At 46.0% G+C, this 23,811-nt stretch overlaps 1 protein-coding gene across 3 annotated transcripts in view; it reads right to left on the reverse strand.

The window, feature by feature from the left end:
• Nucleotides 1-2,221: 2,221 nt before the first annotated feature.
• Nucleotides 2,222-23,811, reverse strand: part of LOC141107587 (N-acetyllactosaminide alpha-1,3-galactosyltransferase-like) — a 96,541-nt gene continuing 74,951 nt past the window's right edge. For 2 of the 3 annotated variants that reach the window (XM_073598430.1, XM_073598431.1), the window contains exon 6: nt 2,222-16,560. In XM_073598430.1, the coding sequence (XP_073454531.1) occupies nt 16,153-16,560 (408 nt within the window). In that variant the 3' untranslated portion in view covers nt 2,222-16,152. The remainder of the gene's footprint in view (nt 16,561-23,811) is intronic. The other variant, XR_012235932.1, reaches the window with a different exon arrangement.

The raw sequence follows: 23,811 nt of genomic DNA on the forward strand, positions 1-23,811 counted from the left end.
ACTTGTATTGCAGAGTAGATTTGCCTTTAATAAACCGCAAAATACCTAATAATGTGAGGTGTACACAACAAAGTGCTAGAGTGCAATTTGACTAATGGGGACACTAGTTAGATTGACCTGTGTGCCCCCAAGGAAAGACATTGGTAGGTTTTTACCCTCACTTCCTGTTTGGCTATGTGACAGGAAGTGAAGCCAATTTTAAGAAAAGGGACACAAAGCCCAACCTAAAAAAGACAAGCAGGGGTTCGAACACTCACTTGGTTTCCCTCAAATGCCCAAATTAGAATAGGATTGTCTGGAGCTTGATTTTAGCTCAGTGCTTCTCAACCCTGTCCTCAAGTACCCCCGACAGGCCATATATAGTTACATATATACATAGTTACATAGTAGGTGAGGTTGAAAAAAGACACACGTCCATCAAGTCCAACCTATGTGTGTGATTATGTGTCAGTATTACCTTACATATCCCTGTATGTTGCGGTCATTCAGGTGATTATCTAATAGTTTCTTGAAGCTATCAATGCTCCCCGCTGAGACCACCACCTGTGGAAGGGAATTCCACATCCTTACCGCTCTTACAGTAAAGAACCCTCTACGTAGTTTAAGGTTAAACCTCTTTTCTTCTAATTGTAATGAGTGGCCCCGAGTCTTATTAAACTCTCTTCTGCGAAAAAGTTTTATCCCTATTGTGGGGTCACCAGTACAGTATTTGTAAATTGAAATCATATCCCCTCTCAAGCGTCTCTTCTCCAGAGAGAATAAGTTCAACGCTCGCAACCTTTCCTCATATCTAAGATCCTCTAGACCCTTTATTAGCTTTGTTGCCCTTCTTTGTACTCGCTCCATTTCCAGTACATCCTTCCTGAGGACTGGTGCCCAGAACTGGACAGCATATTCCAGGTGCAGCCGGACCAGAGTCTTGTAGAGCGGGAGAATTATCGTTTTATCTCTGGAGTTGATCCCCCTTTTAATACATGCCAATATTCTGTTTGCCTTATTAGCAGAAGCTTGGCATTGCATGCCATTGCTGAGTCTATCATCTACTAGGACCCCCAGGTCCTTTTCCATCCTAGATTCCCCCAGAGGTTCTCCCCCCAGTGTATAGATTGCATTCATATTTTTGCCACCCGAATGCATTATTTTACATTTTTCTACATTGAACCTCATTTGCCATGTAGTCGCCCACCCCATTAATTTGTTCAGGTCTTTTTGCAAGGTTTCCACATACTGCGGAGAAGTTATTGCCCTACTTAGCTTAGTATCGTCTGCAAATACAGAGATTGAACTGTTTATCCCATCCTCCAGATCGTTTATAAACAAAGTAAATAGGATTGGTCCCAGCACAGAACCCTGGGGAACCCCACTACCCACTTCTGACCATTCTGAGTACTCCCCATTTATCACCACCCTCTGAACACGCCCTTGTAGCCAGTTTTCAATCCAGGTACTCACCCTATGGTCCATGCCAACGGACCCTATTTTGTACAGTAAACGTTTATGGGGAACTGTGTCAAATGCTTTTGCAAAATCCAGATACACCACGTCTACGGGCCTTCCTTTATCTAGATGGCAACTCACCTCCTCATAGAAGGTTAATAGATTGGTTTGGCAAGAACGATTCTTCATGAATCCATGCTGATTACTGCTAATGATATCGTTCTTATTACTAAAATCTTGTATATAATCCCTTATCATCCCCTCCAAGATTTTACATACTATTGATGTTAGGCTAACTGGTCTGTAATTCCCAGGGATGTTTTTTGGGCCCTTTTTAAATATTGGTGCTACATTGGCTTTTCTCCAATCAGCTGGTACCATTCCAGTCAATAGACTGTCTGTAAAAATTAGGAACATGATTGCTGGTTTTCCTTCATCTTGCCCAGGTGCTTTAAATCAGTGAATGGCTTTGTATTTTGCACAGCTATTTTAGCCAAGATAAATTCCCAAAACATGTCATGTCGGGGATACTTGAAGACTGAGGCTGAGAATCACTGCGCTAAAATGGTAAATTTAATACTTACCACTCTGTAAATGTTCCTTTCCTGGTGCCTATCCATGGCAGCATGCGCACAATCCATGCATATGCTACAATGAAGGCACCAGGAAAGTAACTTGTAGACAAATCACACCTTTTTTTGATTTGCCATGCCAATCAGCCTAGTTAAGCTGCAGCTGGGAAATCTGTTGCATGAAAAGTAACAAAACACATAAAACATAAAAATGTGATATAAATTTTATTGGTCAACAAAACAGGACTTGGAAAAGAGCGAGGAAAGCAAAAAAAAAACACATGTATGTAAATTTGAGAAACTAACAGAATATATATTTTTTTTTGAGGTTTGACCATTTTTCATTGGAAATTAACAGGAGTTAAAAAGGACTGCACCCACAAATGGATATCTATTAAGGATTTAAACATTAAACATTAGTCACAACATCTTGAGAAAGATTTTGCAAAATAATGCAGCACAGACAATTAAATCAAAGTGAACGACCTACATTGACAACATCAAAAAAAATTTCAGGGGAAAATGTCCCCCACCCAAAAAAATACAATAAATCAAATTAAAAATAAAACTTGTTTGAAAACGCATCTGTTTTGCAAATACATAAACAAAATACAAAGAGAAAATACATATGTTACAAACTCGATAAGGACACCCAAATGTACTCTCTTGCCGGCCCTACACACAATCTTGCCTCTTTTCGGGGCAAGGTAAAGAATGCTGCAAGCTTTATATAACATAGGTTTGTGAGCTAATGAGGCAATTGAAAACACATGGACAGTCCATGAAACACACAAAATGCAAGTTCACCCAATGTAGAGACAGAACTTCAAAGTGGGTACACCTGTTAAGAATGTCCTTGAATTACTAACCCAAAAAACACACTCTCTGAGCATGCCCAGAAACATCCAAGTGCTGTTCACACACAAAAAGCACAAGAAAAACCCAAAGTCCCTGAGCATGCCCAGACTAACCCAAATGCAGCTAGCACAAAATAAGCCACCCCCTGTCCAAAATTAGGCACGTCATCCAGCATGTCCTTATTTAAGGTTAAGAAAAAAGAAGGTGGAAAAAAGTACTGGACTACATCAAAAACGTATCATAAACGCATAAAAAATGCTCATGCAGAAAAGCATCTGGAACGCATTCGGACTACGTTTCTATGGAGTGAACTAGCCCTAAAGCCAGTAACTTGTAGGGGGGTTACTCTGCCTGTAAAGTGGTGAATCTGTAGCATGTATCCAAAATTCTGCTTCAAAGATGTACGGCTTTAGAGAAAACATACAAATCTACATTGCAGCTGCAAGATTTTAAACAAAACCAAAAATAGCCTGCCCCCCCCCAATACATACAAGGCCATTTGGGTCTGCAAAGGCTTAAAATGAGAACCCCCATGTGAAAAATCCCACCCCAAAATAAAAAAATATTGTGCCCCTTCCACACACTAACAAACCCCTAGCCAAACACACAGCAAGCCAGCCCATGAAAGGGGGGTGCATGCTTGGGGGCAGGAGGGGCTCAGGCACCCCAAAAGTCAACCACCTTGTTCCCTTATTCAGGGGGACAAGGGCCTCTTCCACACAACCCTAGGCTGGGGTTGTGGGGGGCTGCAGACAGGGGGCTTTATGGAATGTGGAAAACCCCTTTAAACTAGTGGGTACAAGATTCTTTGTGGTTGGTATTGGGCTGAGCCCAACATGCCCCAAAGGCAACCAGCTCTGTTGACTGCATGTGGCCTTGTATGGTGCAGGAGGGGGTTGAGCTATCGCTTTTCTCTCCCCTTTCCTAGCTGGCCCTGTTGTATGCTCTGAAAAAGGAGGTGGTTTGGATTGGTGAAGGCAGCTCACAGCCTTTTGAGAATGGAGTGGCGTCCCCCTTTAAATTAAAAGTTAGCCCATGGAAATCCAAAGGGTTAGATGGGGGAGACAAGAGCATTGGAGAATGAAGTGTGGAGTTCCCCTTTAAAAGCAAAAGCTAGCCCACGGAAATCATATGCATTAGAGGGGGAAGGTTAAATGCCCTTTTCGGTGGAGCTAGAGGAGTGAGAGTCTTTTTACATAAGTTTAACAAGGTGCATGTCATCTGGTAACTGAGCCAAGGGTAGGAGACAGGAAGTCTGAAACACCACCAAAACCTGGCTGGTAACTGGTAGCTGTGCCAAGAGAAGATCCTTGACTACCCTTATCATGGCTTCGAGAGGGTGAGCTGCAAAAATGAACAGCCTGACAGGAGTTTGTAGGGGCTTGAAATGCTGGTCACCTGATAGATATTTGATAGAGTTGGAAGATGGCCAAAATGCGGAGGCAATATGCAGCGAACGCCAGAGACATGAACCTATGAAACCTTCCCACCCTTGGTAGAAGCCCTCAGAATACTCTGGATAAAGAACCATAGGCCAGATCGATCGCCTGTGACCAGGCTAGCCCCTAGTTCCACATGCTACTGTGAAGAATGCCAACATTGCTTGCAGGCGCCCAGAGAAGAGCAGGAGCCGGGGTCGCCACTGACACCTCCGCTCTAGCCGAGCGGGCTATGATCCCCTCCATCCTGCCTAACAATTATAGCATGGATGTAAGAGCGTATTAAGTACCGCATGAACTGGGTTAAGAATCATGCGTAGAAACATGTTCTGCTGGTGGATGGAAAAAGTTGGGACGGAGTTAGGAATAACCGCCTAAAAAATACTGCACCCCAGCTGACGCCGGTAGAGGGGTACACCAGTGATAAAACTCAGCTATGAGTTTGGTATGGATCCACCCCTACCTGATGGGGTGCTAACCTGCACTGAACCCCCATGCGATGATGGAGAGACGAATGCAAATTTGTTGCTTCCGGAACACGCATCATGCCCTGATCTAAGGAAACACAAACTAGAGAAAAGAGAACAGCCAACCAACCCCTGAACAACACCCCTTCGTACCTGACAAGTATGAGGATGTAGGTGCAGAAATGACAAGCCAACAGCGCGAGAATGTGAACCTAATGACAACACCACCCTAGTGTATGCAGTAAGAGAGCCCGAGCAACCTGCAGCGCCAAGACAGGTAATTAAAAACGAACACTCAGGGCTGATGTACCCACAGACCGTGGTGGGTAGTAGTAGTAAAGGTGTAATGGTGAACGTGCGTGTATGACGTATGGTATACGGGCGAGAAGATTGTGGGACGACAATCAATTAAAAATGAAACCTCAGCCCGTATGGGACCGTAGACGTGACAGACCCTGGATGTGAGCCCTAGCTAACAGAAATGCTACGAAACGAAAGGCTACAACAGAAAACAGAGACGGATAGCAAACTGAAACCCTCAGGGCTAGTGTATCCACAGACCGTGGTGGGTAGTCGTACAGTTGTAATGAAATGAACGTGCAACTTTGACTTGGAACTATTCACTGATGCCGCAGGTTCCACCGGTTTTGGGGCGTTTTTTCAGGGCCAGTGGAGCGCAGGGCCTTGGCCTCAGTCATGGGTGGAGGCGGGATTCACAAAGAACCTAGTGCTGCTGGAATTGTTTCTGGTGGTGCTGGAGGTGGAACTGTGGGGAGCATCGTTCAGGGATCTAAAGGTGCGTTTCCATGGGGACAATATGGGGGTGGTGCAAGTGATTAACAGGATTACGGCGTCATCTCCGCCAGTGATTAGGTTGCTGCAACACCTGGTCTTGCGCTTTCTGCAACTGAATGTTTTCATTCATGCTGTCCATTTACCGGGTGTGGAAAATGTTATAGCTGATGCGTTGTCTCGTGGGACAGGTTCCGAGAGTTGGCGCTGGAGGCGGAGCAACAAGGGGTACCTTGTCCCGAGTGGCTGTGGGGGATAGCATTGGCATCGTCGCAGGATGGATAAAGAAGTCGGTGAGTGGGTCCACATGGGCAGCATACACGAAGGTATGGGGTGAGTGGATGGAGTTTGTAAAAGGGATGGGGGAGGATCCGGCCGGTCGGGAGGTGTGGTTGCTCTTGCTGTACTAGCTCGCCAGGAAAATGGAGGAGGGCGTGTCCGCGTCGGTGGTTAATAGGAGAGTAGCTGGTTTGGCCTTTCTCTTTAAATTGCAAGGTCAGCCAGATTTCACTAAAGATTTCTGGGTGCGGCAGGCGCTAAAGGGTTATAGGAAGTCGATGGTTCGACGGGATTCCAGAAGACCAGTAACATTTGAGATCCTGCAAGGTATTATAACACAGTTGGGTAGTGTGTGCTCATCTGGTTACGAAGTTCTTTTGTTTAAAGTGGCTTTTTTGTTGGCGTTTTTTGGGGCTTTTCGTATAGGGGAATTGGTTAGCCCTTCTAAGAAGGTACAAGGGGGGTTGGGTTATCAGGAGGTGACGTGTGGAGAAGAGGGGTTAAAGGTTGTTGTTACGCAAATCTAAGACGGATCAAATGGGAAAAGGTAGAATTGTGCAAGTGTATCCAGTTACGGGATCGCACCTATGCCGGTAAGGGCGGTTCGGGAATTTTTGAGGGTTCGTCCAGCGGGTCAGGGCCCCTTTTTGCTACATTTAGAGGGCGAGTTTTTATCTAGATTCCACTTTGAGGCAGTTTTTACAAAATGCATACGGGGGTTGGGGCTGGAGGAGAAGGATTTCTCGTCCCATTCATTTTGGATAGGGGCTGCTACGGAAGCTGCTAGAAACGGGATGGATGTGGAAGCAGTGAAACGAATTGGGCGGTGGGAATCTAACAGGTTCCAATCTTATGTTCGGCCCCATCTGGTTGTAAGTTTGTAGAGGAATAGGTTGGAATGTAATTCTTGGTATTGTCAGTTGTTTAAGGGATTTTGAATAACAGGGGTTATAGTATGTTTTTTTTCTTCTGTTTTCTTCTATTTTTAGATTTGGTGCCGGGGATGGTCTGGATTATGGGCCATTCCTACGTGTGTTGGGGGGCACGGAGAGGGGACGCACGATTTGAGGGTAGGCAATTGGGTTTTAGTAGGTGGGAGACATATATCAAGTGGTTGGGGATCCCAGGTATGTTGTGGGGTAGATTGGTTTAGGAGGTGCATCATTATGCGCAACGAGACAGGCCGCCAGACGTATTAGTCATTCACGTATGCGGCAATGACTTGGGCATAAGAGCCATGGTGGACATCACGCAAGTTCGATGTGTGGCGTTTGAGGGAAGCTTTCCCTAAGATGGTCATTGTCTGGTCTGACATGGTGGCTCGGATGTCATGGAGAATGGCCAGGTCAGTGGAAGGGGTTAACAGGGCCCATAAAAAAATAAATAGGGAGGTGAGCAAGTTTGTGGTTAATAATGGAGGTTTGGCGGTTAGACACCTTGAACTTGAGTTTGAGACATGGAGGTATTTGCGGGCTGATGGGGTTCATTTGAATGAGGTCGGTATAGATTTGTGGGCCTTAGGTTTACAAGATGGAATACAGAGAGCACTTCGGGTGTGGAGGGACACCCAAGATTAAGGTATTATTCTTGGGTGCGGTGGCGGGCGTTGGTCTGTGCAAAAGAAGGAAGATGGCAAAAAGTAAGAGTTTTTGGGAGCTAGCGTTGATATGGGTCCTGATGGTGGTTCCCGGTTAACGGAGGTTAGCCGAGAAGTGATAATGGGGCACTGCGATCATTGGTAGTCTCTGAGCCAGCTTGTCGGCTTAAGGCCTATGTTATAAATTTGATGGGACCGCAGTGCAAGTTTGTTATGGACACAGATGATTATTAAGCTATTTCCCAGACCAACGCTTGAGAAATTCAGTGGGTTGTATAACAGATGTTGTTTGCTGTTTAAGGTTGATATATATATTTTAAGATAGAAACATATAAACATATGTTAAATAAAGTAGGCTGCTACGGCCTTTTATTACTCCAATCTTGGTGTGGTCTTAGTTATTGGGGTAAGGGTATAAAAGTTGGGTTGTTAAGGGGTATGGTTAATCACATCTGTTATCCAACAATCAAGGTAAACCCTGTATTAAATTCCCCATCCTTTGTCAAAGTCACTCAACCACCCCTAACCGCAGGCCATCGCTCCATGTGAGATCACATGTAACAGCTGCAGAGCCTGACATTGATTTGTATGGCTGATTGACTGCAGCTCATGAACACCTGGCCGCACAGCCCGCAGAAATGCGGATCTGGGTGATGTATAGCCCTGGACGGTATGAATATATAATAAGTAAAAAGATAAGCTGGTTGCAGTTTATCAGGCCGGACTGAATCGGTGGATATTACTGGAATGCAGTCGGCTGGAAGAAGCTCCGACCCCCCATCCGAAAGCCAGAGGACACAGCCCCCCCTTCTGCAAACACTGGGGGAAGTGGATGGACGGACGATACACCCCCCCATGCTGGCATGACTAGGGAGAAGAGGGAGGATGGACGCCCCCCTCCCCCCAGCGTGAGTACCGGAGAAGCAGGCGGCGCCCCCTAGTAGATGCCAGATAGAGTATGTAACGAGGGCAGGCAGTCCTCCATGTCATCGTAAGCACAAGTGGGCGGCCCCTTCCTGATGCCGGATCTGCATGGGGGAGAGGAGCTGGCGGGCGGCCGATCACCCCCCCGGCGTGAACACCGGGAGAAGTGGGCGGGCTGCCCCCTCGTGATGCCGGATATCCTTAGATGAAAAGAAGGTGGGTGGGTGGGTGGGCGGCCTCCTCGGTGGTGCACCGAGAGAGGAACTACCACCACGGTTGCCACCGACCGTTGCTCAGCAGGGACCCGGAAGTGACGTGTGCCAGCGTAACCCGGAAATGATCCAACGAAGGATCTGATGGAGGAGGAGGGATATATACCCTCAGACTCCTCCTACAAATCCAGGCTAGCCTACGGCCAGCCTTCAAACGTATATGTGTGTGTATATATATATATAACCTTAAACTTGACCTCTTTAGGCCCCTTTCACACTACCGTGACTTCAAAGCCACGCAATTTTACGGCCGCGATTTTGACGCGATTTCAGGGAATGTCTGTGTAAACTTGAGGTCTATGAACCTCAACTAGCATCAAAGTCGGACCAAAGTAGTACTGGGAAGTAGGGGCGTTGTTAGGGGGTGGCTATTGGGGCTATAGCCCCGAATCTGGGGCCCATAGCCCTGAGTCTCTTGCCGCAGGGTCCCGGCCTAACCAGCGGGTTGCGGCTGCTGCAGCGGGCAAGCTGGCTGCATGAGAGAGGTGGAGGAGAGGAGAGAAGCGAGCGGGCAGACGGGCAGAGATGACATCTCTCTCCGCCCGCTACACATCATCGCTTTTCATATCCGGGCCTCTTCAATTTGGGAGCGAGGTGTGGTGAATTATCTCTCACTGTCCGCCACACATCAACGCTCTTCCGCCCTCACGGCACGGTGGAGTGGAGGTCATGTGCTTCCTGTCATCATGGAGTTCCATTTTGCAGCCAGACCCCCTTGCTTCAAAGTCGGAGGTGCGGCAGGTAGCAGCAAGATGACATCACCTCTCACTGCCTGTCCCGCATCACCGCTCTCCTGCTCTCACTAAATGGACCAGTGCTGTCAGCCTGCCACCAATGCAGCGTCAATGCACATTTGGTGGCACAGGCTGGCATGGTAAGTGACAATCCACATCAGTTGGCAAGTGACAACCCACATCTGGTGGCTGGTGACATGGCAAATGACAATCTGCAAATGGTGACAGGAGATGTGGCAATCTGCAAATGGTGCCAGGAGACGTGGCAAGTGACAATCTGCAAATGGTGGCAGGTGACATGGCAAGTGACAATCTGCAAATGGTGGCAAGAGATGTGGCAAGTGACAATCTGCAAATGGTGGCAGGTGACGTGGCAAGTGACAATCCACATCTGCTGCCAGGTGAAAGTGGCAAGTGACAATCCACATCTGGTGACAGGCGACATGGCAAGTGACTTTCCACATCTAGTGGCAGGTGACGTTGGCAAGTAACACGCTGCATCTGGTGACAGGAGATGTGGCAAGTGACAGGCTGCCTCTGGTGGCAGGAGATGTGGCAAGTGACACGCCCAGGGCTCCCACTGATTCTGCAGTATGGTGAATTGAACTACTTCATTATATATTAGAATGTAACAATAGAAATAATGCACTTCAATCACGGACACCCTATCAACCATGGTGCCATTGTGATGATTGAAGCACCAATACCAGCCATCGCCCGTGAAAAATTGTTTACCACCGGTCTCCCCCCCACCCCCCCCCGCAGCCATGCAAAAAGGTTGGTGACCGCTGCTATGGGCTCTAGCCCCAGATCTTTTGCAGACCTACCAACGCCCCTGCTGGGAAGTCTAATCATTCAATATGAATGGTACTCATTGGAAATCATGGGGTAGGACTTGTCATGCGACTTTGCAGTCCCAAGTCACACAAGTGTGAAAGGGGCCTAAACCTCTTGGCGATGAGTAATGAGGGGCTCAGGCGTGTTCGCAACTCCATGTGCCCATGCCCTCCAGGAAGCTGACGCTCCGCAGTGCTAATCACAGGCAGTGAGACCATCCCCGATCCACGGCTGCACAGATCAGGAAATGTCTCACTAGCTGTGATTAGCGCTGCGAAGTGTCAGCTTCCTGGCAGGCGCGGGCACGTGGAGTTGGGAACACGCCTGAGCTCATCCTTAGCACTGAGCGCAAGCAAATCTGCGGCCCCATGGCGGGTTGGCCTTGGCACCGAGTGGATGCATATTTGCGTACATTAGTGCAAATAGAGCTGTGCCGAGAGCGCGCTTCCGGCACAGTTACCGGCGGCTAACGGGAAGCTAATCTTGGCAGTCACATGACCATAAGCCCCAGTTCTCCTTAGTGTTGTCAGGTGTGGTCAGATCTCCTGCCCTCTCAACTGACGTTTTAATCATACTTCCCAACTTTTTGAGATGGGAGCAAGGGACACCTATTAGCAAGAGTATGTAGGCATAGAGCACACCCCTTGCCACGCGCTGCTTAAAGGAGAATGGCACAAAAAATTTTTTTAGTTAAACCCCCCAAGTGCTTTTTTCCCACTAATATTCCTTTTATATTGGCTTTTGAAATGTACAAATGCAGCAATTTAGAAATTGGATGAACAGTTTAGCACTGGGAAACACTTTTTAAAAGATAAATAGTTCATTTTATATACAGTGCGCCTGGAAAGTATTCACAGCACTTCACTTTTTCCACATTTTGTTATGTTACAGCGCTATGTTCTTCTTTTTTTGTATTCAGTGGCTGCATTTTTATGTACATGTATTAGCTTTACCTACAGAGCTCATGTTTTAACACAAACAAATGTCTCTTTGATGTAACAATTTTTTCTAAATAAAATTATATATTTTTTTCAAATTTTTTGTATCTTGTTGCTGCAATTCAAAACCCTGTGGGGAACCTTTCCTATTGACACTAAAAAAGGATATTACATGAATGTTATTGTGCAAAAATAGTTAAAGCTTATGTAAGGGCAAATCCTTTTCTTTGGTTTTGGCAAGAGTGGGGAAGATTTAAAGTGGTATTAAACCCAAAAGCAAACATTTATTATATTGCAGGTTACCAATTCTCAGATGTGATGGCTGCATTGGTTTTCTTTTTTAGGCTTTCTTTCTTTTATTTTCATCTAGTGATCCAGCCAGCAAGACTATTATTTTTCAGAAGCTTAAAGTGTTACTAAACCCACAACAGTAAATTCAGTCTGTATATGCAGTAAAGCATGCTTGTTATACGCACTGTGGAACCTAAGGGGTTATTCCTCCTCATTGTGTAAAAAGGCTGCTTGATCCTGTATGCACAGATCCTCCTCTTCTTCCACTGACTCCAGAACATATCAGAGTAAGACAGAGCCTTTGGAGTCAGGCTGCACATGCTCAGTTTGGTGTGTATTGATAGAGCGTTTTTTTTTTTCGGGGGGGGGGGGGGTGCATGTGATCAGCACAGGGTCAACACTGTTTAGACAGAGGGTCAGGGGTCCTGGATCCTGATAGGAGAGCTCAATGCAGTATGAAAACTCCTCCTACAAGCTTTACCAGGAACTGATAATAGAAAAGGTATTTAGCAGTTTATATTTACTAAAATAATTGCATTTCCATGTTCTGTGTACTGTGAGAGACCAGATATAGTGAATGCAGGGTCCTGGGTTTAGTAACACTTTAAGTTCTCCTGCAGAATGTATCAGTTTACATGGATGAGACGAACCATTTAACACTGGCAGGGGTGGTTAAAATGATCAGCTTTTATTTAGTCCTGTAAAACATTTATCCCAAAAGGTAAAAAAACTGTTTGCTGTAACTGCTTATAAAGTTTGAGTTGGAGTTTGGCTTTAGTTTGCTAGTGTAATGAAATTTGCTAATACATTTAACACTCCCCTCTCCCCAGACTGACAATGCTGCTGTCTGCTGTGCCGCCTGTGCTTATTCATTCAGAGTTGTGTCTCACTAATACAGGAGGTGTATTACTGGCCAGATCACCAGGTGAAAACAGAGGGGAAAAAGCTAAAGAAATAAAAACCAAATGCAGCCACCACATCTAATGATTGGTAAGCTGCAACACAATACATTTTTGGTTTTGGGTTTAATACCACTTCAAAGGGTATGCCAAGCAGAAATATTTTCCAGTTTTGGATGGACTATAGAAGGATTAGAACCCCCAGGTTTTACTGCTATTTGGGGACCCATCGGAGAGATTTACAACCATTTCCTGTCCAGCTGAAAACTATTTTTTACCAGGAAGTGAAGGAAAATCTTCAACAGGGAATCAGACAAATAAAAAATACTGATATATATATAATATTATGGCAGAGCTCCAGACAAAAATAAATAGAAATGAATAGTGCATTAAAAGATCAAATAAGAAAACCAGCTTTTGCTGCAATATTCAACTTCAATCCAGAGATCCCCTGTAGTACATTTTTTCTGCCACAGGATGTCCCTGGTCTGTTGGCCAGCATCATTCAACTGGCTTCCTCTGAGCCCAACCATCCTGGACCTGCCCTTGGCCGGTGAAAGGACAGCGAAAGGGGAAGCTGCACAGATATCTCTGTTCCGCTGCTCTCTCCTCCTATCAATGATGATGTCATCGGCTGCATGCACTCTGAATATCTCCTAAACGGTGCATAATAACCTTATTACAGGCTTACCTGTAGGTACAAGTGGTAGTACAGCATTTACTACCACTTTAATGTGAGTTATCACATTTTTAATAAACTGCCCACTAGATGGCGATTTTCCCTTTCTATACACACAGGAGCCAAGGGGGAAATCGCATGTGACTCAGACACGAATCACACCTCACTCCTGTTCAAATCGCATGAGATTCTTTGCAGTGCGATTTGCGACCATTTATTTTGTATTGATGCAAATTGCACCGCAAAGTATTAGTATTGGCGAGTACTTGACTGAAAGTATTGGTACTTGTACTCGCCGATAGAGAAACGGTATTGTTGCATCCCTAAACCAGGTGGTTATAATGAACACAGGGCCTCTCATTCAGGATTCAGTATGTAAAAAGATATGGAACTAACAGCTTCTTTCTTCAAAGGAGAACAAGGTAGGAATCTGCTACCAATTTTGGTAAAATCCTCGCAATGAACGATAATCACCCAGAGAGGATTGTTTATTTTAGTTTTTTTGTGTTTTTAGCAAAAGTGGAGTTACACTTTAAATCTCCCTAATCTCTTTTTTCTTTAAGCCTAGGTTCACATTGAAGTGATTTGGCATGCGATTTGACATGTCAAATCGCATGCCAAATCGGCAGCTATTGCAATGGCACCGTCCAAATCGGTGCACCGATTCTCAAAAGTAGTTCCTGTAATAATTTTGGAGATTTCGGGGGTGATTTGTGATCTGTGCAGCTGAGCTTGCACGATTTCATGGACATTGCTCCAATGTGAACCTAGGCTTAATCACTGTCTTTTTTGGATCTTCAGATTACATCTCCATGATGATATAAATGGCACACTTATCTGCAGTTCTGTATTTATTAATACATTATCTTTTTCAATGCAAGCAGTTTAAGTGCCTACATTTGACCTGGTGTCTTTGTAAAGCAGCAATCAGACTAGGAGAGAGAGGGGCAGAACAGCAAGTCCATGAGGAGTGCTATATTGAGCGGACGAGGAACATGATAATAGGAATTGGGCAGAAGGATGAGCTCATCAATCTTCTGCTGTCCTTTCACTGACTAATCAGCAGAGTAGAGGGGGTGGGCAGATGACAACACTGTGGGGAAGATTTACTAAAACTGGTGCACATAGAATCTGGAGCAGCTGTGCATAGTAACCAATCAGCTTGTTGAATTGAATGTTGAACCTTTGACAATAAAACCTGGAAGCTAATGGGTTACTACAATGTTTCTCAACTCCAGTCCTCAAGGCGCCCCAACAAGTCATGTTTTCAGGATTTCCCTCAGATAAAAGGGCTGTGGTAAATACTAAGGCAGTGAAACTGATCAAATCACCAGTGCAAAATAATGGAGAGCCTGAAAACATGACCTGTTGGGGCGTCTTGAGGACTGGAGTTGAGAAACACTGGCTTACTATGCACAGTTGCACCAGATTCTGCATGCACCTGTTTTAGTAAATCTCCCCCCTTTCAGAGTTTAGAGTTTGAAATGAAATTAAACTTAAAAAAGAAAAACAATGACAGGTTGGATTTTTTATAACAGATGAAATCTTATTATCCTCCTCTGTCATAAATCTTTCTCCCTGCCTGTTAGTGTGTTGGTGTACACCGAGTAATTCATGCGCAGCTCAGCATACATTTATGGCATGGCTCTGTGCCATGAAAATGTGACTCTCGTGTGCATCATCGTGACCCGGCCAACCATGTTGCCGAAGAGTCGGAACCTGGCAGGAGGACCAGGAGACGACAGCAGTGCCATAGGCGTGCACAAGGGGTGTGCCGGGTGTGCCTGGACACACTCTAATCACCCCGTGTGGCCCAGATTCCTCCTGCTGATATTTCACCAAAGCCCCCCAACAGGGCTCCTAAAAAAAATTGTAAAAATAATAATAAAAATAAAATACTAAAAATGAAAAACTACTGAGACCATCCACTGCTTTATTAACTCCGTCCATGTTTTAATACATTTGGGCTGTACATCCTAATGCAATAGGCTGCGCACACCTATGGGCAGTGCCAGTGATTGACAGGAGCGCTGGAGGGGATTGCTAGCCAGGTAAGTCTGCCATAATGTGCTAATGTGCTGTGCATACTAGCACATTGTGGCTATAAGCTCCTGGGGCCCACTTTCAAAAAATTAAACTGGTGCAATACTCAACTACTTCCAACTGTAACAAAAAAAAATGGTGCGACTTTCCTGGCTGTGCAGTGGGACGGGGCTGTGTAAATGGCATGACTGGGTGGACAGCGATGCAAATCCTTTGGCAGGTAAACAGCTCCCAAATACAGCAAGTATGCCATCTGTGTATTTCACTGTCTAAAATTCACTTTAGGCAGTGTAAAGAGCAAAAACTTCTTGTAAACTATAAAAGACTTTCCTTCAGTTTAGAGCAACTTCTAGTGGCAGCTGGTGGTATAATTTTTGAGGAGGGGGCGGCAAACAACCCCCCCCCAGTTGGTTGGTTGGTCACCAGCCCCACACTTACCCCATCTAGGTTGTGGGCAGCTCTTCCTCCGGGCGGTGTCTCCTTCTCCTGGTGCTGCACGGCGGCTTCCCCTGCGTCTCCTCCTCCTCGGCGGCCAATAGGATTGCTTCTCCTCTCTGCCAATCGGGTGACGGGTCTCAGGACCCGCTTCCTCATTGGCCAGGAGGAGAATCAGGAAGACAATAGCGAATATTAATTCCCTATTGTCACACAACTGGGTGGATTGCACTCCAAGCCCACCCTTTTTTTAAAGCTTATTAGAACCTCTGGCTCTAATCACGTGCTTCAAACCCCCCCCCACCCCCATTGGAATCCCTGGGTCCTGCATTACGGGCTGCCACTGGCAACCTTACTGAAAGGCAAAATCCAATTGTTTGTTACGAGTTATTCGATTTTGGGACAAGGCAATTGTGTCTAATTGGTAATCATTTGGGGTAAAAATTCAACCTGCCCCTAGAAATGCATTGGCCAGCAAAACTGATACCTTTATGATAGGAAAGATGTTGGTGTTGTCCATTAGCAACCAATCAGAATCTATTAGGCTAAAAGTAGAACCCCAATCAAAACCCTGTCTAGTTTTGTACCCAAATCCACAGGTCCTTATGGCTATATGATCTTGTCACTTAGTTGTCATTAATCATCTTCATCTGACTGAGTTATACCCTTAATTTTGAATAATGTTTTTTTGCCCAGACCAGTTTATGATATTTCAACCACAATCTGTTGTCCCAGCAATACTCTGGTGACAGTATCTTCAGTGGCAGCTCTTCCAAGGCAAAATATCTGTTGAGATGACTTTCATCATGCCACACTGCCTCCATATTGTGCTCCTTGTCCCTTAAGATGCCCTTCAGACAGCTGGAGGTAAGGTTAAAGAGACGCGATGGCGTGCCGCCAAACACGGCAGCGTGATAATAATAGTGCCCCTTCTCTGGAGGTATGTACGCTGCAGATCGAGGGTTTCTTTCATAGGCGAAGAATACTTTGTTATAACGGTAGTAGGAAGAGTGTAACTGAGCCACCAGCTCACCAAGAACCTCGGGGCCATAATTGGAAGTGAATATCTGCAAATATAGAAATGAAATTAATCAATAATTGGGATTGATTCTGACCAAGGTCTCAATTATAAGTGTCTGAAATGATGGTCTGTACTAGGGATGTATTGATTATCAAGCATTTGAGCTACTATCGATACTCGCCCAAATGCTCTCAATATTGAAACCAATACTTTGCGGTGCGATTTGCGTCAATAGACAATGCATGGCCGCAAATTGCACTGCAAAGAATCGCATGCAATTTGAACAGGAATGTGGTCCAAATCACATGCGATTTCCCCTGCCGCTCCTGCGTGTGTGTACAGCCGTGGCCAAAAGTTTTGAGAATGACACAAATAATAATTTTCACAAAGTCTGCTGCTTCAGTGTTTTTAGATCTTTTTGTCAGATGTTACAATGGTATACTGAAGTATAATTGCAAGCATTTCATAAGTGTCAAAGGCTTTTATTGACAATGATATGCAAAGAGTCAATATTTGCGGTGTTGACCCTTCTTTTTCAAGACCTCTGCAATTCTCCTTCGCACGCTGTCAGTCAACTTCTGGGCCACATCCTGACTGATGGCAGCCCATTCTTGTATAATCAATGCTTGGAGTTTGTCAGAATTTGTGTTTTTTTTTTGTTTTTTTTTACCCCTCTCTTGAGGATTGACCACAAATTTTCAATGGGATTATGAATGGTCTCAGGAGGCTTTACTGTTGACATGACATCGAACTGATGGTAGCGCTCAATTTTTCTTCTCCGGACAAGGTATTTTCCGGATGACCCAAACAATCGGAAAAGGGATTCATCAGAGAAAATGACTTTACCCCAGTCCTCAGCAGTCCAATCCCTGTAGCTTTTGCAGAATATCTGTCTGTTCCTGATGTTTTTCTTGGTGAGAAGTGGTTTCTATGCTGCCCTTCCTGACACCAGGCCATCCTCCAAAAGTCTTCTTCTCACTGTGTGTGTAGATGTACTCACACCTGCCTGCTGCCGTTCCTGAATAAGCTCTGCACTGGTGGAGCCCCGATCCCGCAGCTGAATCAACTGTAGGAGACGGTCCTGGCGTTTTCTGGACTTTCTTGGGCGCCCTGAAGTCCTCTTCACAAATGCAATGGAAATGATTTTTATGGGACTAAAGCGGTGTTCCCGCCGATTTTTATTTTTTTAAAAGTCAGCAGCTACAAACACTGTAGCTGCTAACTTTTAATAAGGACACTTACCTGTCCAGGGAGCCTGCAATCTCAGGCTCAGGCTGATCCATCCGTCGGATTGTTTGCCGATGCTGCCATCCTAACTAAGGGAAACAGGCAGTGGAGCCTTGAGGCTTCACTGCCCGTTTCCTACTGCGTATGCCCGAGTCGCGCTGTGCTTTGTGAATGGCCGGCTGTCTTCTGGGACACACACAGGTCCCAGAAGACAGCGCGCCCCATTACCCAGAAGAACACGCGAGGGAGGAAGAAAAAGAAGAGCTCCGCGGTATAGGAAGTGGTAGATTAGGAAGACTGCCTAGCAACAGGCGTTTCTGGTAAGTAAAAAAAAAAATTAGTTTTTTCAAAATGTGTTTTTATAGATTTTTTTATAGAATTCATTTGATCACTCTTTGTAACATTCTGGAGTATATGCAAATTGCCATCATAAAAACAGAGGCAGCCGACTTTGAGAAAATGAATATTTGTGTCATTCTTAAAACTTTTGGCCACGGCTGTATAGAAAGGGATTAATGCGCCATCTAGGGGGCAATTTAAAAAATTTTATAACTCACCTACTCACCGATAAAAAAAGCGGAATTGCTGCAACCCTAGTCTGTACTATGGAAAGTAACCAGTTAAAACTTTGAGTTTTTAGATACAGATTTTCACAGATTGGTGAACCTCTGTCCATCTTTACTTTTGAGACACTCTGACTCCCTAAGATGCTATTTTTATACCCAGTCATGTTACGGACCTGTTGCCAATGAACCTAAATAGTTTCAAAATCCTCTTCCGGCTGGGTTCACATATGAGCACACAGAGGCTCACAGCAGGAGTCCGGTGTGTCCTCATTCACCGTTTCAGGTCCAAATTCAGCCTGAACTTTTGGCTAAAACGAACCAAAAGATGCACAGGACTACTGTGCAAATCGCACCAGAGCCACTGCGGAGATATGTGAACTGGCTCCATAGAGAGCCGGTCACAATCTCCTGCTATGCGAATTGGATGCTGGGGAATCCGTATCCAATTCGCACTAGTGTGAACCCAGCCTCCAGCTCTTCCTTGTTAGTACCACTTTTTTGAAATATGTTGCTGCCATCAATTTCAAAATGACCTTATTTTTTTTTCTTAACCACTTAAGCTCTGGAAGGTTTTACCCCCTTCATGACCAGGCCATTTTTTGCTATTTGGCACTGCGCTACTTTAACTGGCAATTGTGCGGTCATGCAACGTTGTACATAAATGAAATATATGTCATTTGTTCTCACAAATAGAGCTTTCTTTTCATTCTCACCATTGGGTTTCATATTAAATAAATGAAAAAAGATCAAAAATTAAAAAAAAAACCAAACAAAAAAAAACATTATTCTACTTTCTGCTATAAAACATATCCAATAAAAAAATCAAATGTCTTCATAAGTTAAGGACAAAATGTATTCCGCTATATGTCTTTGTTAAAAAAAATCCCAATAAGTGTATATTAATTGGTTTGTGTGAAAGTTATGGGGTTGGTTTACTAAAGGCAAATAGACTACAAGGGGAAAAAAACCTGCATTTTTGCTTGCACACAATTGAATGATGGAAGTCAGCTGAGCTTTAGCTCATTTACTAAGCTCTGGAGCAACTGCACTTTGCAAAGTCCACAGTCTATTTGCCTTTAGTAAATCAACTCCATTGTCTCTACAAACTATGGTATACAGTGTATATATTGGAATTGTTTTTTTTTTAATTATTTTATTTATTTTTTATACTAGTAATGGCAATGATCAGCGATAGTGGGACTGTGTGAATGCGGCAAGCAATCTGACACTGAGTGGGAACTGACACGGACATCCCCATGACACTAATACAGTGATCAGTGACCATATTATGCACTGTCACTGTACTAATGACACTGGCTGGGAAGGGGTTAACATCTAGGGGCAATCAAATGAACTGTGTACCTAACAATGTGTAATATGTGCTGCTTTTACTAACCAATGTGGATTTTTTTTCTCCCTGCTATGCAGGGAGAAAACACAGCCACATTGCTGCTCTCTGTACAGAGCCCATGTTGTTACTAAACACAGAGCTCTGTACTGTGATTCGCTAAGGCAATCAACAGGTCCCAGTCATAAATAATTGTCTAGGACCTGCTGACCAACTTGTGCTGTACCAAATGACAGTACACTTCGGGCGACGGTTGCGCATGTGCACTTTACCCGGAAATGCTGTATTACGTACATGTATGTGATCCAGCACAGCAGTGCCGCTGGACTGCAATAAAAAGGCTGTGAGCGGTCCTTAAGTGGTAAAATGGTTCATTTTCTCAGTTTAAACATTTGATGTGTTTTCTATTTTCTATTGTGAATAAAATACGGATTTATGAGATTTGCAAATCATTGCATTTAGTTTTTATGTAGATTTTACACAGTATCCCAACTTTTTCAGAACTGGGGTTGTAGATAGGAAAATCTACCCAGCAGTGACACAGACAACAGTAAGTACATGACAGGAGTTGTAACTCCACATCAATTCCAGAACAAAAAATGAAAATATCTCCAAATATCTTGGCCACCAGTGGCGGCCCGTCCATTTAGGGGCTTACGGGCGCCGCCCCCTATCCATGCATCCTGCCCTCTAATCTACATGCAGGGCACCGGACGCATGGATTCCAATGGGGGGGGTTAAGGATGTGATTAGCGCCAGAGGCTCTAATTGGCTTCAAAAAAGGATGGTCTCGGGGCACAGAGCACTGCGCTCCAAGCCCAGCCATTTTTGTGACAATAGCGAATGAATATTCGCTATTATCACACTGATTCGCCTCCTGGCCAATCAGGAAACAGGTCATGAGAAGAAAGGAGAAACAATCCTATTGGCCACCCCTCCAGACCTTGCTACACATAGCAGCCACAATGCCCTGTGCTGTCGATGTAGTGTTCTGTACACCATACACTACAATACACAGCCCCGGAGTGAGTATTCATCATAATGTTCGCAGTGGAAAGCACTCACTGGTCAGCATGAGTACCTGATGATCATATTGACAAATGGCAAATTAATTGATGTACGCTTATTGGGATTATTTTTTACCAAAAACATGTAGCAGAATACAGATTGGCCTAAATTGATGAAGTAATTCGATTTTTTTTTTTTTTCAAAATTGTCTGTATTTTTTTTGTTTATAGTGCAAAAAATAAAAACCACAGAGGTGATCAAATACCACCAAAAGAAAGCTCTATTTGTGGGGAAAAAATGTATTTGCGTACAGCGTTGCATGACCACTCAATCGTCAGTCAAAATAACACAGTGCCGTATCGTCCTGGTCATTAAGGGGGGTAAATCTTCCGGTGGTCAAGTGGACATACAACATATTATAGAGCCGTTTTTTACAACTGCAATGAATAGGATAAATGCCTTCTAAGTAGTAGGGCCTTCGAAGCAACAAGAAAAAATAGCTAGCCAAAAAGGCAGTGATGGACTGGCCATCGGACTACCAGCAGTTTCCCGGTGGGCCGATGGCTCAGTGGGCCGGTTTCAGCGGCAATCTACCAGTCAAATTGCCGACAGTTGGTGCCTGATGGGTAGATCAAGATTTAGCCAGCATGCAGAGTAGCGCAGGAAGCGTCTGTGATAGGTTCTTTCCCATGTCACGCAGCACTGCTCCCCAGCGGCCCCTCCTCTCCTCTCTTCTCGTCCATCCCCATTTGCTTGTGACATTATCTGGGATGGAAGAGAAGAGAGGAGGGTGTGCTGTGCCCCTGTGTGCTGTGCCTTAATGTCGTGTGCCCAGATGTACTGTGACCTGTGCCCTGATGTCCAGTACCCTAATGTGCTGTGTCCTGATGTGCTGTGCCCTGTACCCTGATGTGATGTACCCTGATGTGATGTGCCCTGATGTGCTGTGCCCTGATGTGCTGGGCTCTGTACCTTGATGTGCTGTGCCCTGATGTGCTGTTCCCTGTACCCTGATGTGGCCTGGTTTGCTGTACCCTGATGTGCTGTGCCCTGATATGCCCTGTACCCTGATGTGTTGTGCCCTGATGTACATTGTGCCCTGATGTGCTGGGCTCTGTGCCCCGATGTGCTGTGCCCCGATGTCCTGTGCCCTGATGTGCCCTGTGCCATGATGTGCCCTGTGCCCTGATGTGCCCTGATGTGCCCTGTGCCCTGATGTCCTGTGCCCTGGTGTGCTGTGCCTCAATGTCGTGTGACCTGATGTGCCCTGATGTCCAGTACCCTGATGTGCTGTGTCCTGATGTGCTGTGCCCTGTACCCTGATGTGATGTGCCCTGATGTGCTGTACCCTGATGTGCTGTGCCCTGATGTGCTGGGCTCTGTACTCTGCCCTGATGTGCTGTGCCCTGTACCCTGATGTAGTCTGGTTTGCTGTACCCGGATGTGCTCTGCCCTGGTGTGCCCTGTACCCTGATGTGTTGTGCCCTGATGTGCCCTGTACCCTGATGTGTTGTGCCCTGATGTACCTTGTGCCCTGATGTGCTGGGCTCTGTACCCGGATGTACCTTGTGCCCTGATGTGTGATCGGGACTACCGGGAGTTTCCCGGTGGGCCGATGGCTCAGTTTCAGCGGCCGCCTATTGCATCTGCGGTGTCTACAAATTTACCCATCAATCGCTGACAGCTGGCGCCTGGCGCGTAGATCGAGATGCAAGCAGAGTAGCGCAGGAAGCATCTGTAGTAAGTTCTCTTTCATGTCACGCTGCTGCTGCTCCCCCCTGCCGCGGCCCCTCCTCTCTTCTCGTCCCTCCCCATTTGCTTGTGACATCATCTGGGATGAACGAGAAGAGAGGAGGGGCCGACGGGGGGAGGAGCAGCAGCGTGACATGAGAGAGAACTTACCACAGACGATTCCTGTGCTACTCTGCATTTGAAGAAAACAACAAGTAAACGCTGTGCCCCATGTGCCCTGATGTGCCTGATGTGCCCTGATGTGCCCCATATGTGCCCCATGTGTCCTGAATGTGCCCCATGTACCCTGAATGTGCCCCATGTGCCCTGAATGTGCCCCAATGTGCCCTGATGTGCCCTATGTACCCTGATGTGCTGTGCCCTGATGTGCTGGGCTCTGTACCCTGATGTGCTGTGCCCTGATGTGCTGGGCTCTGTACCTTGATGTGCTGTGTCCTGTGCCCCGATGTGCTGTGTCTCGATGTGCGCTGTGCCCTGATGTGCCCTGATGTGCTGTGCCCTGATGTGCTGGGCTCTGTACCATGATGTGCTGTGCCCTGATGTGTCCTGTGCCCTGATGTCCTGTGCCCCGATGTCCTGTGCCCTGATGTGTTGTGCCCCGGTGTGCTGTGCCTCAATGTCGTGTGCCCTGATGTCCAGTGCCCTGATGTGCTGTGCCCTGTACCCTGATGTGATGTGCCCTGATGTGCTGTACCCTGATGTGCTGTGCCCTGATGTGCTGGGCTCTGTACCCTGCCCTGATGTGCTGTGCTCTATACCCTAATGTAGTCTGGTTTGCTGTACCCTGATGTTCTCTGCCCTGATGTGGCCTGTACCCTGATGTGCTGTGCCCTGATGTGCCCTGTACCCTGATGTGTTGTGCCCTGATGTGCTGGGCTCTGTACCCTGATGTGCTGTGCCCTGTACCCTGAAGTGGCCTGATGTGCTGTGCCCTGATGTGTTGTGCCCTGATGTGCCTTGTGCCCTGATGTGCTGGGCTCTGTACCCTGATGTGACTTGTGCCCTGATGTGCTGGGCTCTGTACCAGGGATGGACTGGCCATCGGGACTACCAGGAGTTTCCCGGTGGGCCGATGGCTCAGTGGGACAGTTTCAGCGGCCGCCTATTGCATCTGCGGTGTCTACAATTTACTCATCAATCGCCGTCAGCTGGCGCCTGACGCGTAGATCGAGATGCATGCAGAGTAGCGCAGGAAGCGTCTGTAGTAAGTTTTCCCTCATGTCACGCTGCTGCTGCTCCCCCCCGACGGCCCCTCCTCTCTTCTCGTCCATCCCCATTTGCTTGTGACATCATCTGGGATGAACGAGAAGAGAGGAGGGGTCGCCGGGGGGAGGAGCAGCAGCGTGACATGAGAGAGAACTTACCATAGACACTTCCTGTACTAATCTGCATTTAA

The sequence above is a fragment of the Aquarana catesbeiana genome, linkage group LG09 (genome assembly GCF_042186555.1).
Source record: "Aquarana catesbeiana isolate 2022-GZ linkage group LG09, ASM4218655v1, whole genome shotgun sequence".
NCBI classification, from domain to species: domain Eukaryota; kingdom Metazoa; phylum Chordata; class Amphibia; order Anura; family Ranidae; genus Aquarana; species Aquarana catesbeiana.